This window comes from Babylonia areolata, chromosome 3, assembly GCF_041734735.1.
Source record: "Babylonia areolata isolate BAREFJ2019XMU chromosome 3, ASM4173473v1, whole genome shotgun sequence".
NCBI classification, from domain to species: Eukaryota; Metazoa; Mollusca; class Gastropoda; order Neogastropoda; family Buccinidae; genus Babylonia; species Babylonia areolata.
The window spans coordinates 21,141,702-21,158,707 of record NC_134878.1 but is presented as its reverse complement, the minus strand read 5'-3'; the positions used below and the strand labels follow the sequence as shown (position 1 = coordinate 21,158,707).

The 17,006-nt window shown below is 41.8% G+C and overlaps 1 protein-coding gene across 1 annotated transcript; it reads right to left on the bottom strand.

Moving 5' to 3' along the window:
- Positions 1-896: 896 nt before the first annotated feature.
- On the bottom strand, positions 897-16,794 carry LOC143280496 (mpv17-like protein 2). The gene is made up of 5 exons (XM_076585157.1): positions 16,490-16,794; positions 14,067-14,228; positions 8,716-8,792; positions 7,332-7,460; positions 897-3,411 (listed from the first exon to the last, which is right to left on the bottom strand). Exons 1-5 carry the CDS (start codon positions 16,656-16,658, stop codon positions 3,361-3,363), a joined length of 588 nt encoding a protein of 195 aa, XP_076441272.1. The 5' UTR covers positions 16,659-16,794; the 3' UTR covers positions 897-3,360.
- Positions 16,795-17,006: the final 212 nt, after the last annotated feature.

Sequence of the window (17,006 nt, the reverse complement as noted above, 5' to 3'; positions counted from 1 at the left end):
GGAAAGAAAAACAACCCCAAAGCAAATAAAAATGAAATGTATGTACAACTATAGCAATCTGCATGGTGATACATGTGTGTGGATATTCATACATGTGCCTATGCACAACCCTGCCATGCCTTTCCAATGACATTCAGTTATAAACCGTGCAAAGTGTGTGTGTGTGTGTGCGTGTGTGTGTGTCTGCATATGTAATTATGTAATGTAATACAATTAATCTTTGAATCTGTTTGATGCTGCATATGTGTGTAATTAAGCAATGTAATACATTTAATCTTTGAATCTGTTACATGCTTTTGAGCATTAATCTTTTTTTCTTTTCTTTGTCCTCTTTTAAGTTATGTAAGGGAGGAAAGTGCTCAACAAGTAGCCATTATCATTATTATTATTATCATTATTACTATTATATGTGCTTGCCTGTGTGCCCATGTGCGAAACCCTGCATTCAACAAAATGTATGGCATTAGTACAGGAACTTTAATCTCAGAATCACGAGTAACATTGAAGGCTGTCGTCATTTTCCAAAATCAAATTCACTTCACTCTTCCCAGTGAGTCAAAAATAAATCTTTTGTTTTCATTACCATTTCATTTTCATCGGTTGTGCTTATCTGTCGAAGCTGAAGGTGCGATGGCATGTGCTGCCTGAATTATTTCCCTTGCTAAAACTTCCCCTGCATCATAACGTTATGACAAAGGGGACAATTCCAAACCACATCACCATGTTTATGTTAAAGGGGAAAGAAATTCCAAACCACAACATTGTGCTTATATTGAGGAGCAATTTCCAATCCTTATCAATTTATGTCAAGGGGGAGGGGGGGGGGGGGGGGGGGGGTCTGGGGAGCGTGGGGGGGGGGGGGGGGGGGGGGGAATCCAAACTTAATGGGTTTTTTTTACAAGGGGAGGATTTCAAAACACATCACTGTGTTAATATCAAGAAGAACAAAATTTCAAACCACATCACTAAGTTTATGTCAACAGGAAAACTTCCAAGCCACATCATGTTGTTCATGTAAAGAGCAAGAAAAAAATCTAATTACAAGACTGTACATATCAAGGGGGAATCCAAACCACATCAATATGCTTATGTGAAGGGAGAAAATTCAAAAACAAAGCAAAACATATCACTATGTTAATATCAAGGGGAGGAGTTTTCAAACATCAGTATGTTTATGTCAAGTTGGGATCACACACACACACACACACACACTGTTTATGTCAAAGATGGGATTCCAACTACCTCACTATGCTTACGTCAAAGGGGGAAACTCCATACCACATCACTACATTTATGACAAGAGGGAAAATTGCAAATGATATCACTATGTTTATACCAAGGGGAGAAAATTCAAAGCTAGATCACTATATTTATACCATGGGGGATTCCAGACCACCTTACTATATGTCAAGGGAGAAAAATTCTAAATGATACCCTAACCACATCACTATTTATGTCAAAGGGAGAAAATTCCAAACCATATCATTGTGTTCGTGTCAAAGGAGAAAATTCCAAAATGCATCTGTTCATATCATGGGGGTGTGGGGGTGGGGGGATAACAACAGATCACTAAGTTTACAGGATTCCAAACCACATAAACATATTTTATGTCAATGGGGCAAAATCCCAAACCACATCACCATGTTTTTGTCATTTACGAAAATTCAAATCACATCACTATGTTTATGTTGAGGAGTGAGATTCAAAAACATGTAACTATATGTATAATTGTGAAACACAAAATTTCAGTTTTGACTTTAAGATGAATAACAAAAGCCACTTTCCCACTCTAATTAAAGTGCAAAAAAGAAGAAGAAAAAAACAACAACAAAAAACAATCCTACCCTTCTCTACTCTCCCTCTTTTCCTTTATCCTTTCACTGACAGTTCATCAAATGATGGCACATAGTGGTGCGAGCGAAAGACTCATATGACTGCTGATGTACTATGCATGCCACAGCACGTCAAGCGCAACAACAAAAATCTTTTCGGTCTCTACAAAGCATGCCATGGCATGTCATACACATACACACATGCTCATACGTTCAAAACGACAAATGGCATATGTTGCTGCATTTTTTGTTTGTTTGTTTGTTTGTTTTTTTGTTTTTCATTCCAAGGCCCTTTCCTATGACTGATTATAAGTTCCAAACAATTCATTTTTTTCATAGGGTTTTTCTCTGTTTACATTGAAATCCACGAACACACATACACAAACATGTACAAAAGCTCTGTTCAAATTAGAATCATTCTTAGACAATACTTAAAAGTTGCTTCTTTTTTTTTTTTTAAAGGCACTACTGCATATTTCTCTCTGCACACACACAGACAGAACATGGGTAAACAAACAAAAAGAGAAACAGACAGACACAGCGAACACACAGCAGTAACAGCCCAGTTTCTTTTTATCGTTTCCATCGAGGACACATTATCCCAATCATCTCTTGTCCAGATGCTGCCCATTAAACAGAGGTCGTAAAAGCATGTTCAGGTTGGGGACTGGGGGCTGGGGGTGGGTTGTCAAACATCAAACACTGGACACACCAGCAGCTCACTTAATCTTAACAGGGAGTCACTTTAATGGAAACGCTCAGCCTCTCATGGCGGCAGCTGGTTATGGGAAAAGCACAACAAAGGGATTATGCAGCTTATTACATGCTGTATATTGTACATGAAATGACAGCAGCTTCTCTTTTGGCAATCCACTTGTCTGGTGTCAGGGTATATTACAGACTCTTAAGACAAAAAAATAGGGCATTGTAGGGGCTTTTCTGGGACTTGAACTCAGAAATTAGGGAGAACATCCATCACACTCAACAGGCTTTAAAAAAAAATTACCAACTCATCTTTATAATGTTTAATGCATGTTCTCCAACACAGGCAATATAATTTATATACAGCAAGTTATTTTTGCTGAGCAAATATTTCTAGTTCTATCTGTTTCTATAGGGCTATTCTTATTCTTTATGAAAAGCAGATAAAAGTGACGTGCAAACAAACAAACAAAATTAGGCATTGTTTGAGAAAAGGTCGTCGATATGATTACCAAGTTTTTCTACAAATACAGTTGTTTGTTTCAAAGTAATAAGGTGTTCAAACACACACACACAAAAGAACACACAAATACGCTTCCCACAATTTCTATATACAGATCTAAATTAAAACCCAGAGGAAAAAATGAGATGGACAAAATATAAAGGTCCACATAGAGGAAAAAATAATAAACAATATAATAAAACCTTCACCACACTAACTCTCTCCTTACCCTCCCACCCCACTCCCTCCCCCAACCCCCCACCCAACTCCACCCAAACTACAAACATCCTGGGGGAAATGGAAGACTTGGCTAGGAAGCTGTCATCAGCATGAAGCCTCCTCCTTTTGCTTGTGAACAAAGGCTGCATGTTGATCCTGCAAAGGCAGCACAATTATTTTGTCATGTCATGATAGTTTCAGTTATCTGTTTGTGATAGTTTCAGTTATCAGTTTCAAGGAGGTGTCGGAGGTGTTGACAGATCCAAACATATCTGCTGGAGAGGGGGTGGGGGATGGGGGGAGAGGGGGGCATGGGGGGGGGAGAAAAGAGCAGATGCCTGACTTTTGCATAACCCAATGCGCTGATAGCCTACCCTAGGTTTGTGTAAAATATTAACTTAAAAATGAAATAAAACAAATTGACAAAATAAAGAAATAAAGTGAATACATTAAAACAAAGTGAGGGTACATGCGGAGATTAGAAAAGAGAGATAAACCACTTGCAGAAATTGCTGAAGCCAGGCAGCCTGCGCCGCGACAGGCATTCATTATTCATGAGCTGCCTTTGCCCCGCCCAAACTAAAGGAAAGCGTCAGTCGAACGCAGTCTCCTGAGTGATTTTATAATCTGGATTACACCTTTTTTCCCTTTTCTGTTTGCTTCATCCCACGCAGATGTCAAACTCAATTTTGTTGTGAATAACATTCCTAAATATTTATATGTATTGGTTACTTTTATTTCCCTATCACCACAGCACCATTTTTCACGAGTCGAAAGATGACCATTGCGGAAAACTATAATACTGGTCTTATCGAGATTCACTGTTTGTTGTAGTCTGTCTGTTTCTTGCTTAAGGGCATTTAATTGATTTTGTAACCCTATGGGTGTGTCAGACAAGAGAACAACATCATCAGCAAATAGCATTAAGAGCAAATCTGTTGCACCAGGTATCATTTGTATTCCATGTCTCCCCTTCTTTGATAACTCCACTGCCAATTCACCGATGAAAAAGGAAAACAGCTGTGAGCTTAGCATACAACCTTGTTTAACCCCTCTTGGACACTGAAAAAAGTCTGAATAAATACCTTTATCACGAACACATACAAGTTCAGAATCGTAGATGCTTTTAACAGCCATGTAAAACTCCCGAGAGAGAGAGACAGAGACAGAGACAGAGACTTAGAGAGAGAGATAGAGCACAATACAACGGTCTGCTCGGGCAACATGAAGCATTCGTATATATATGAATTATATATATGATTATGTACATATAGATAGATTTAGATTTACATACTGATAGATCTATATGAAATTATGTATGTATGTATTCATGTATGCATGTATAGACAGATGTTAGAAGAGAGACAGAGCTGAATATGTGTTTTATGTTTTGATATATATATTTTTTTTTTGGAAGAAATGGTGATGTAAACCAGAAAGTGTGAAGAAAAAGTAGCGTTAGGAAAGCGCAGTTCAATAATTCATAACTGACTGTCTCATGTGCAACACTGCGCTGGGGGTGGGGGTGGGGGGGGAGTTGGTGGTGGGGGAAGCTGCTTTATTTTCTTTTTATATTATCTACATTTAAGCAGATGCAAACGTGCTAAAAACCAAGCAAAAATGAATCGGTTTTCATTGTATACAGCGAAACTTACTACACGTGGGAAATTCCAGGCATAACTTAACTTTCGCTTTACTGCAGCTGAACCGTCAGAACCGACCAGTTTCCTTCAGGTGGGGAAGGAGAGGGTGATTTACCCCCACCCTTCCGCACTGCGTGTGTGCCCCAAAACGGCTTCAGCACTGTTATAGACAGTAAGAAGGGGCCTGTCGCGAGTGGTTTATCTCTCTTTTCTAATCTCCGGTACATGTCATCGCCTTTTCTGTGCTATCATTGCTGAACCCTTTATTCATGGAAAACGATGATGGCATTCACTGACAACACAAAAACAACAGCAATATGCCAACATGTTCTGGCAACTATCAATGACAGGTTGCCAGAAGGCCACACACTAGAGGAGACCCTGCACTTCTGCTTAAGTCTCTTTGGTGATGTTCAGAAGCGAATGTACTGATTTAATATAAGTAGCTCTCCACCAGACAACAATAATCGCTGAGTCACACTCTTAAGTCTGAGTCTGAGCCTTTCATGTCAACTCAATTTGCTGATCAAAGAAATTTAGCCTATCAGAACAATACTTCACATGCCTATAGATCAGAAACACTACAAAAGACAGCAAAAGTACTTGCCAGTCATAAACAGATTCCAGCATAAGACAAAGAGCCATTTCACTGATTCTTCATACCATCAGTTCCTTTTGACTTATTTAACACATTTTCATTGTTTAAAAACAACTTCCACCCAACACTCATTTTGTGTGTGTGTGTGTGTGTGTTTTGTGTCATGTGTGTTGTGTTGTGTTTGTGTGTGCATGTCCTGTGAGTGGAAGAGAGAGAGAGGGGAGGAGCAAGGGGGGGGGGGGAGAGTCAGTGAGTGTGTCACTGAGTAAGAATAAGAATGACAATGAGAGTGAGAGTGTGTATGTGTGTGCGTGTGTGTGTATGTGTGTAACTCAGTGTGTGTGTGTATGTGTGTCTGTGTGTGTGTGTAACACAGAGAGAGAGAGAGAGAGGGAGAGAGAGAGGGAGAGAGTGTGAGCGTGTGTGTGTGTGTGTGTGTGTGTGTGTGTGAGCGTGTGTGAGTGTGTATTCTCTATTCTGACATTAAACTATATTTTAACAAAGTTAGTTAGTTTCTACATGCTTGGCCATTAATCTGCACAGTGATAAAACAATTGTGTTAACCACACTGTTTTGAAAACAGCTGTACAGACAACTCATACACCAAAGCTGTCGCTAACAGTTATGTGTGGACTTGAATCATGTGGATTTTTATTATTCTTCGGTTATGCCTGTTCAATAATAAAAGATAATTGCTAAATCTATTTGTGTATTCCGGACTGTGAGCCAGCTTTCCCTCTCTCTCTCTCTCTCTTGCATGCCCTCAAACATCACTGCCCCCCCCCCCCCTACACACACACACACAAAGACCAACACACACACACACACACACACTCTCTCTCTCTCTTACACACACACAAGAATACAGTTCTCTGTCACACACACACACACACACACACACACACACACACACACACACTGGCATGCGGGCACCGTCACTCCTTTCCCCAACCCTCTCTATTCCAACTGTCCACCACCCTCCACTTGTTTTCCCCCCATATAACTTGGAGGGGGAGAGACTGTACAATTACTGATACTATACTATTCACACACCTATACAGAACTGTAGTTAAAGATATGATAATGTAAACTCCTGTCACCCTCCACTTTTTTTTTTCCTCTCAGCTAAAATCACTTAAGAGTGGAAACACTGTAACTGCTACTACTACTATTCCTAGCAAACATACATGGAACTGTACTCAAACGGTAACTCTCAATTCCCTGTCCCTCAATCCTCTTTGCTTCACATACACATACAGAGAACAAAACTCACATACACACACAGAACAGAACAATTTCCTCACACACACACACATACACACACGCATGTGCTCTAAAGATAATTATATATATGATAGTCAGCCGTGTCCGACTATGACCATCAGAACAGCAGAGGAGGCAACTGCTGTTCCGACTATTTGGGCTAGATATTGATTATAGTGGAGAGTGTCTTGCCCAAGTACATCCCCACTCTCTCGGCTAAGAGGGTTTTTGGACAGTCGGCGATGGGATGGTTCCCAAAGGCCAACTAGCCCACAAGGCTGCAGCACTAAGAGCCAGTGCAATTTTGCCTCCTAGTTTGAGAGTCATAGTCCTTCACAAAAGACTAAACTATCGACTGGAGAAACCATTGATAATACAGCTCTCACTTTGCTGTTGGCCCAAATGTAAACTTATGTCAATCTGTGATATAAGCCGAGTGTTGGGCCTAAAAGATAATCATAATTAAATCATAAAAAGATAATTATAATTAAATCAAAAAACCCTAAAAAAAAGAAAATCTGCCCTTTATCACCACCACCTTCACCCTCCAACACCTTACTTTTAATACTTACCCTGTGTTTCATGTAAGATAGAAAGGTGTTCCAGACCAGTGTGACCATGCAGACATACATCACACGCAAGTGTGGAGGGAAGAAGTAAAAGTTGATGAACTGTGCCGGGGGCCATATGCACCAGTCAGCCTGTCAGACCCAATGTTTTCATGTCAGAAATAAATCCAAAGTCATGTCAGAAAGAAACTGAAAGTCAATAATTTTTGTCATCAATATCAACAGAACACACAGACAACAGTCAGCCTGTCAACCTAAAGCTTTATGTTATTGTTTGAAAGAAATTGAAAGTCATGTCATAAAAGAAACGGACAGAAGTCAGCCTGTCAACCCAACTCCCAAATAAGGTTCTCATGTCAGAAAGAAATCTTAAGTCATTTTCAGACTTTGTCATCAGTGGCACACACACACTGACACAGACAGAAGTCCGCCTGTCAACCCATGGTTCTCATGTCAGAAAGAAATCTAAATTAGATCATGGTCAAGTTTCTGTTCTTACTCTGTTGAATCTCAGTGCAGCGTTTGACATCTAGATCATACGCTTCTGTTTCACATCCTTCATCACTAGTATGGGGTATCTGGGTCAGCTATTTCTCGGGTTAAAAGCTATCTTTCAAGTCGCATGCAGACGGTCTCTGTCAATAATCACTCAACACAATCAGCACTGTCTTGTTTGGAGTCCCACAAGGCTTAATTTGTCTTAGGTCCAATACTCTTCATCATGTACACTAAAGCTCTTAATACACTCGTCCAAAAAAAATTCACTCTGAATCAACATAAGCTGCTGACCACCTACTGTGCTCCTGACAGATGACAATAATCCTCGAGTCACACTCTAAAGTCTCAGCCTTTCATGTAAACTCAATCTGGTGATCCAAGTAGAACAAAAGGGTTTTGTTAATGATGTTTCAAAGTTTTAGATTTGTGGCCATAAACACACACTGTGCATATCATCATCTTTGGTGGACTGACTACCACAAACTTCAGCCATGTAGACTCTTGTACCCAACAATGAATGCAGCATGACTGTTCCGCTATTCTCCTCCATTGTTTTTTCATGGATTACCATTATCACTTTGTCAGATAATTTGTGAAAACAAGTGAACAGAGCATGTTAATAGATATGAATTGATTTACTTTATATACATGCATACATAACTTTTGTTCAACTGCGCTGGTTTGATTGTAAAATGCTTCTTTGTTTATATTTCAGCAACAACCTGCCTCTAAACCAGTGATTTCAACTTACTGATAAAACATAATCACCTGACTGATAATTCAGTCTATGACACACATGACATTTCAGAACAGAAAAAGGACAGAAAAAAACAAAACAAAAAAGACAAAAAAAAAAAAAAAAAAATCCTGGAAAATACAGAATACAAACCATGTAGATTGTCAGAAACTTTTCTCTCCATTCCTTTACACAGTCACGAATTTTTTTCCCTTCAAGAATGCCACTCCCTGTTCAAACACACACACACACACACACACACACACACACACAAAGTAAACAGTGGAAACAGAGAATAACTGGATGATCCTACAGATGTCAAGTATATCATTTGTAATACGTAAGACGTTAAGTTGTAGAATTATGTGCACATATGCACAAAATGGTCAATGTGAAAAATCTTGCACATTTTTACCAAGTTCAGAATCTGACATTTTCTTAGTCATACCACACAGAATTAAACCAAAGCAAGAAACAGATTACACTGAATTTGATATCTATCTATCTATCTATCTATCTATCTATAATATATATATATATATAGATATATAGATAGATATAGAGAGAGATACAGATAGATATATCAAAATCTATCATCTTCAAGTTCAACACTATCATAAAAATCAAGAAGAAAGAGAAAAAGAAGAAATTATCATTCAGTCATACATTATAGTACAGCATTCAATAAAATGAATGAATCACTTGATTTTATACCATCATCATGGCCTGGCTTCGCTAACGAAGATCTAGGAAGGGCGTTGTCCACGTCTGATGCAGGCACGCTCATGGCTGACAAGGCCAATGCGGGAAAAGCAGAGTCGGCCGCAGCGGTTGCAAGGGAAAGTCTGGTCTGGGTTCGCGGCTGCAGCGTCGTGGTTCTTCCTCCTTCTGCGTTTGTCCTCAAGGCTGGCCCTGCGGTTGTTTTCGAAGGAGGAGACAGCTTGGTGGATGGTGCGTCGCCAGGTCTCTCGATCAGCGGCTACTGCGGACCACTGGCGATGGTCAATGTGACAGGCACCGAGAGCTTTCTTCAAGGAGTCTTTGTATCTCTTCTTGGGTGCTCCTCTGTCACGGTGGCCAGTGGACAGTTCGCCATACAGCGCGATCTTGGGCAGGCGGTGGTCCTCCATCCTGGACACGTGCCCTGCCCAACGTAGCTGGGTCTTTAGCAGCACTGCCTCGATGCTGATAGTCTTTGCCTGCTCCAGGACCTCGACATTTGTGATGTAGTCACTCCAGTGGATGCTGAGGATGGTGCGAAGGCAGCGCTGGTGGAAGCGATCAAGCAGTCGTATGTGGTGCCGGTAGGTGACCCAGGTTTCGGAGCCATACAACAGGGTGGGCAGTACAACAGCTCTGTACACGCTGATCTTTGTGTCTTTCTTCAGGTGTTTGTTGTTCCACACTCTCTTGTACAGCCTGCCGAATGCGCTGTTTGCCTTTGCAAGTCTGTTGTCGATCTCCTTGTCGATCTTGGCGTCAGACGAGATGGTGCAGCCTAGGTAGCTGAACTGGTGGACCGACTTCAGCTCTGTCTCACCGATGTTGATGTGAGGAGCGTGGAATTCTTCCTGTGGGGCAGGCTGGTGGAGAACTTCCGTCTTTTTCAGACTGACTTCTAGGCCGAAGAGCTGCGCAGCCTCTGCGAAGCAGGACGTTATACGCTGCAGGGCCGCTTCTGTATGGGCGACGAGGGCAGCATCGTCGGCAAACAGAAGCTCTCTGATGAGTTGCTCCAGTGTCTTGGTGTGGGCCTGTAGCCGCCTCAGGTTGAATAGGCTGCCATCAGTGCGGTATCTGATGAAGATACCGTCGTCGTCGCCAAGATCTTCAGTGGCCTGTTGGAGCATCATGCTGAAGAAGATCGTGAAGAGGGTCGGCGCGAGGACACAACCTTGTTTCACTCCATTTCCAATTGGGAAGGGCTCCGAAAGGTCAGGTCAATATTTTATACAAATATAGGATAAATAATGACATAGGAGATGTACGATCAAAAAGAATACACACACCCTGTCTTGCCACTTTATGCTGAGGATTTTTCGTCAGCATCTCTGGTGAAACTGCTCAAGTTGTTGAATCTGACGGCGATACGTCATCCATGTTTCACAGCAGTACAACAAGGTGGTCAGCACAACAGCTCTGTTGGTTTTGATTTTGGTGCTGAGCCTGATGCCTTTGTTGTTCCACAGCCTGTTGTTAAGTCTGCCAAAGGCGAAGCTGGCCTTGGCGGTGCAAAGCATCACTTCTGCATCAAGGGCTCTGTTGCTGCAAAGGGTGCTGCCCAGGTAGCAAAACTTGTCGACTGACTTGATCTCTGTATCATCGATCTTGATTGCAAGTGGCGGAGAGGCACTGGTGTTCTGTGAGCTAGCTGCTTGGTGAGGCTGATGGTGAATCCAAAGCACCTGCAGGAGGTTGAGAACCTGTCCATAATGAACTGCATGTCCTCATGGGTGTGTGCAGCAAGAGCACAGTCATCAGCGAAGAGGAACTCTCTCAACAGTGCCTCAAACACCCTGGACCTGGCATGGAGTCGCCGCAAGTTGAAAAGTTTGCAATCTGTGCGAAACTGAATGTAGATGCCCCGGTCACAGTCTTGGAAGGCGTCAATCAGCATGGCAGAGAAGAGAATGGAGAACAGTGTGCCAGGACACAGCCCTGCTTCACTCCATTTACCACAGGGAACGGATCCAACATGTCAGTATTTTCCTGTACTCTCACCTGCATGCCATCGTGGAATGACGCAATCAGCTGGATTAGGCTCTCTGGGAAGCAGAACTTTAGGAGGATCTTCCACAGATCACAGCAGTTCACTGTGTCGAAGGCCTTAGTCAGGTCTACAAAGACCATGTGGAGCTCCTTGTTCTGTTCATGGCACTTCTCTTCCATCTGGCGAACGGCAAACACCATGTCACATGTTCCCCTGCCTGAGTGGAAGACTGGAACAGAGCGGTCAGCTTGTCTGTCAGCACCTTGCCTCCGTACTTGCAGATGTCAGCCTGGATTCCATCCGCTCCTGGTGCTTTTCCTGACGTTGTCAGCTTCAGGGCCTTCCAGGTCTTGGCCTTGGTGGGAGGGGAAGCTAGCAAGTCAATGACTGGTAGCTGTGGGAGGGGTGCAATTACCTCGTCATATACGGACGAGTTCCTGTTGAGGAGGGTGTTGAAGTGCTCTGCCCAGCAGGCAAGGATGTATTTCTTGTCTGTCAGGAGGGTGGTCTGGTCCAAGGCTCAAACAGGGGTTGATCCTGTGACTCTCGGCCCATACACAGCTTGGAGGCCATCACGGAAGGTCTTCATGTCGTGAGCATCAGCAGCTCTTTGGACTTTCTCTCCCACCAGGTGTTCATCTCACGCAGCCTCTTCTGTACGAGTTGCTTGGTTTGCAAGAACTGGTTCTCCTTCCTCCGGCAGTCTTTATCGGAAATATGATCCTGATGCCATATATGCAGTGTGTTCAGGAGCTTGGAGATTCCAGAGTCATTCTCGTCAAACCAGTCTTTGTGGCTCCTCTGTACAAAGCCGAGTGCGTCAGCTGCTGCTGTGTACACAGCATCTCTAAAGGCGCTCCATACTTCTACATCAGTCGATGCAGGAATTTCTTGGAGAGCTGTTTGGATTTGCTGCTGCAGCACGTCGTTGGTGATAGGGAGGCGGTGGATGTTCAGCTTCCTGGGGGGTTTCTGCCTGGCTGGTTGGAGCTTGCGTGCAAGTCTGATGTTCATCTTGCTGCGTACCAGGCGATGGTCCGACCAACAGACTGCTCCTCTCATGCAGCGTGTAATGGAAACATCACCTCTGTCCCTCTGCCAGACAATCACATAGTCCAGCATGTGCCATTGCTTGGAGCAGGGGTGTATCCATGTGTTCTTGTACTTGTCCGCTTGTTGGAAGAGGGTGTTGGTGATGGTCAGTCCATGCTGCGCGCAGAGCGAGAGCAAAAGCAGTCCGTTGGAGTTGCACTTGCCAGTGCCGTGCTGTCCTAGGACCTTTGGCCACGAGGAGAAGTCCACGCCAACGCAGACATTGAAATCCCCAAGGATGATCAGCCTGTCCTTTCTGTCTACCGATAAAATGGTTCAGCTGAGTTCTTTGTAGAAAGCTTCTTTGATGTCATCAGGGTTGGCCATCGTCGGGGCATAGCAGCTGATGACTGTGGCGAAGTGATCCTTGGACAGCTTCAGACCCAGGGTCATCAGCCTATCGTTTATCCCACGTGGGAGGCTGTCAAGCTGTCATGCAAGTTTGGTTCGTATGGCAAAGCCCACGCCTGAGGTTCTTGGGGTGCCATCTGGCTTCCCAATGTAGTAGAAGGTGTAGCCCCCTCCAACTCCTCCAGCTGGGTTTCACCGGCAAACCTGGTTTCGCTCAGGGCTGCTATGTCCACCTGGTAGCGATCAAGCATTCTAGCAGTGAGCGCTGAGCGCCTTTCTGGTCTGTCGTCTGTCTAGAAGGGTGCGAACATTCCAGGCACCCAGAGTCAGGACATCAGGTCAACAATATTAAACTGTGATATGTGTTAATCTAATAACGTTGTTTTAGGAAATCACTTTCTTTTGTTTCTTTTTTTTAAATCCACATTTCCACAGTAGCAAAATGTCTCTAAAAATTCCTAAAGTACCATGCCAGTATAATGTGTGGACTTATTCAAATCCATTCTTGTGTATACACAGGAAGAAGTTCAAATGCATTTACAATATAATAATGCTATATATGTCAGTACATGTCAGTAAATGACTAAATGAAAATGTCCGTGCACATAAAAGTGCGCTTGCGCATATCTGGATCAGATCTTGATTTTACTTCAATGTGCCACACCCTTGTATTTCATCAATGAAGAAAACATGAATGGCAAAGAAATCTTTGATTCAAACTCTCCAAACGTGTGCAGAATGGAAAAAAAAACCTGCAACTGTTCTAACCCTCACCTGATCTTTCTCAACATTGGGCAGCTTTTTTTGGCAGCATTCTCCACGATGCAGATGACAATACATTATGGCAAAGTGTTCTGCATGCATGAAACCCATCCTCAAACAAGGAAAGTAAAAAAAGCCACAGTTCACAATATTCAAATGATGTCTTTTTGTAAGCACACCTTTTGATTTTTTTTTCCACAACGTTTGTCTGCTCAATGCGGAACTGCAGAGCAAACAGTAGTGATTATATTCATATTTTTCTAATTTAGAAACTGCAGTTGTTCTGCAGGAAAATAAGAGAAATCTAAAAAGACCCTTTTTGCATGACTGGTTTTACAAAAAAATTAATGAGTCAAGCAGGTCAAAGTTGTATGCATCAATGACCGATGACAAACACGAAACCTAAACAATTTTATATATACTCTGTATACATCAACCATGGCTGAAATTTATCTTTAATTTCAATTTTATAAATGAAACAGTTCAGACAGTTGTGACACAGTGACTATCAAGCATACACTACACATAACATGCATTTACAATGCTGACCTTGAAAAATGCTTCTCACTTTGCTATCTTTAGTTCTTACCTATGAGAAATGTTGTGCAGAAGAATGGTCCACCAACAGCTTGATCAGCAGCTATTTTCTTGACCGCCGCTTTCAGGTTAGAACCATGGATAAACTTGTCCAGCAAACGATACCAGTGATGATTGAATGGTCCCATCATCAAACCAATAACAAACATGCGACCTGCAACAGCAATTACTGAGTGTAAATTACAATGAATAAGCATTGTAAAGCATAACGATACATAGCATAATATTGTATTAGATTACATATATGTAACATATAAACACAGATAAATGCTTAATAAACACTTAGAAATTCTACAACTGAACCTGACACTGATTATCATATGATGTAGTGTCAGATCTTCAGAAGACATATTTATCACAGGAAACCTTGTGGGGGTTACATGAAAATGTTACTTATGCAAAACATGAAATGCATGCCACACTGTACTCATGCATGAAAAAAGAAAAAGAGAACATAAAAGCATATAAAGAAAATACCCTCAATCACTGTCAGCAGTTGAAATTGACACATACCAGGTCATCTCCATCCCAAACACCCCACACAAACTTTAATTGCATTCGACTTGATCTTGAGATTTGGAGCAATAGCAGTCCAGTCAATCTGAAATAACCCAACAGCTGTCTGTGCACAAGAACACTGCAAAAAACAATGGTCACAACATCTATTCTATAATCATCAAGACCCTAGCAACTGAAATGATCACTTCACCATCTACAGTGGTAAAGTGTTTAGCATCGAAGACTGACGGATGGGAAGATGCAGGTTTGATTCCCAGTGGAGGTGGGATTTTTTGGCCCACAGCCAGCCCTTACTCAGAGCTGAGTATGCAGTGGGCTTAAATGGAAAGACTGGGATCACACAGTCAAGTATCATCCATTTCACGAATATGTCTTTGGGTGTGTTGCTCTAATTTCCTGATCAACACTGCAAGTGTCTGTATCTCTTGGGCCTGGTTGACACCAGGATATCATCATGACAGGAAGAGTGGCATACAGCCTTATCACGTAGTTCCAAACCTAAATGGACCTCCTCCTTGATCAAAATAAAAAAGTCCCAAATTAAGTGGTCTTTCAAACCCTACTCTCATGTTGACCTCAGTTTTGATGCCTCTTCACTTCTGTACTTGGGGTGAGTCTTAAATTGTCAAAGTCTTCATTGTCTGCAGATTCACGAGTGACTGTCATTGCAAGGATGTGGTAGCAGTTTCCACTCTAGGGAAGACTCGATGCTCATATAGTCTGGCTCAGTGACTAAGGCATTACTGTCATCAGTGGGAGGCTTAGTATGTGGTGTCATAAGTATGTTAAATCAGAACAGGCACTACTGAACACCACCAATTAAAAGTGACTTGATCTGCAGCAGCACAGCGTTTCCTGTGGTGTGTGGCCTCCTTCTAACCTAACATTGATGGTTCCTTGAGGACTGCCAGCACTGGGACTGTGACAGATTAATCTGGGTGTGGCTGTGTGTGTGGAAGTGATGTCAATGAAACGTTGCAGATGATGGGGCAGCAAAAAAAAAATAAATAAATAAAATCACTTCCAGAGAAAAATCAGAGGATCTTCAGGCCATATTTCCTTATATCAGCATCTTATGCAAAACAAGCTTATTCAATTTGTTCAAGGTGCAAAACAACCAGATCAAACAGCATTAAAAAGGTCTCCACAGAAAACTGAAAGATTGCTAGACTACATCAAATTTCTAAACCCAGAGATTTTGAATGAGATCATGAAAAATAATCAAACGATAGGATAATACAAAACCATTGATTCTTGAATGACAAATCTTACATTCTTGTGAATTTTATATATATATATATATATATATATTTGAAATACCCTCATATAGAACAAAACAACTGTAAAGTTAACAAGTCCTTTAGACGTCTAAAATTAACAAAATGACCTTGAAATAAAGACCTAACCTTTGAATAAATATACAAAGCGCAAAAATTAAAAGTATATTAAGTCACTTGTTAAATCTCATGTCTTTACTGAAAATAGGTCACATGATTTCTTTCTAATCAATCGGCAAGGCCTAGCCTTCACATTGTCAACAAATCATATCTTCCGGCGATCGACTGACTTGCTGCACATGTCGAGTCGTCGACAGCTTCGCTTATAATATTTCGGCAGAAAACGTAGTGAAAGAAGAAGGCTGAAACACAGCTTAATGTCTATGATTTTAATTTCCGTTGCCCCCCGTCTGATTCTTGAACGTTCCTTGGATGATACTAGATCTATAATGAAACTTCGAGTAAAGAAAAAAGAAAAGAAAAAAAGAAACGAGAAGTGATTTTACGCCCCTCTCCCACGCAGATTAAACCGGACCTTACACAAACGTCAAACATTATACAAACAACAAAACATCATCAGTTCCAACAAACAGAACGACAGCAAATATAAAGCATTCACCTGTGCGACGGTAGTCGTATGGTTTCGTCGCGCCAGATATCGTTTTCAAATGCAAGTTTTCCAAATTCTGGACAATGCAATCTCCAAGAGACAGCAGTCCTCCACATGAAACAACATTCGTAAAGAACAAATGCCGTGTGAAAAGTGATTTCAAAACTTTCCTGGCCATTTTTTTTCTTTCGTCAAGGCAGAGCTCTCTGACGAGAATTTAGAAACACAATTTCAAAACGAAGTTCATGTTGCCACCAGGCCTCTGTCTGACGACTTGTTTGGCCCACGTTTCCCGTGCCTGTCGTCTGCTTCAACAGTTCTGAGGCACAGTCGAGAGTTACCGTTCGTGATTGACAATTCCGGCAACAAAGAACTCTTCAAAGGGAAACAATAGCCTGATGCAACTGACAGTGATATTTCACAAGCAAACTGGTGTCCTAGAATAATTCACATGCAAGCCATTCCTTTCCACTTCACCCTCTTCCCCAGTTGAATCGCTCCGAGGTTATTGCTTATCTTGATTTCA

What these genes read in the sequence shown, in the direction of transcription:
- LOC143280496 (XM_076585157.1), bottom strand. Translation starts at nt 16,658, where the DNA reads ATGGCCAGGAAAGTTTTGAAATCACTTTTCACACGGCATTTGTTCTTT. An exon ending in ATACGACTACCGTCGCACAG is followed by an intron (nt 14,229 to 16,489) that starts GTGAATGCTTTA and finishes TTGCTGTTGCAG; the next exon opens with GTCGCATGTTTGTTATTGGT. An exon ending in TATCTTACATGAAACACAGG is followed by an intron (nt 3,412 to 7,331) that starts GTAAGTATTAAA and finishes CTGCCTTTGCAG; the next exon opens with GATCAACATGCAGCCTTTGT.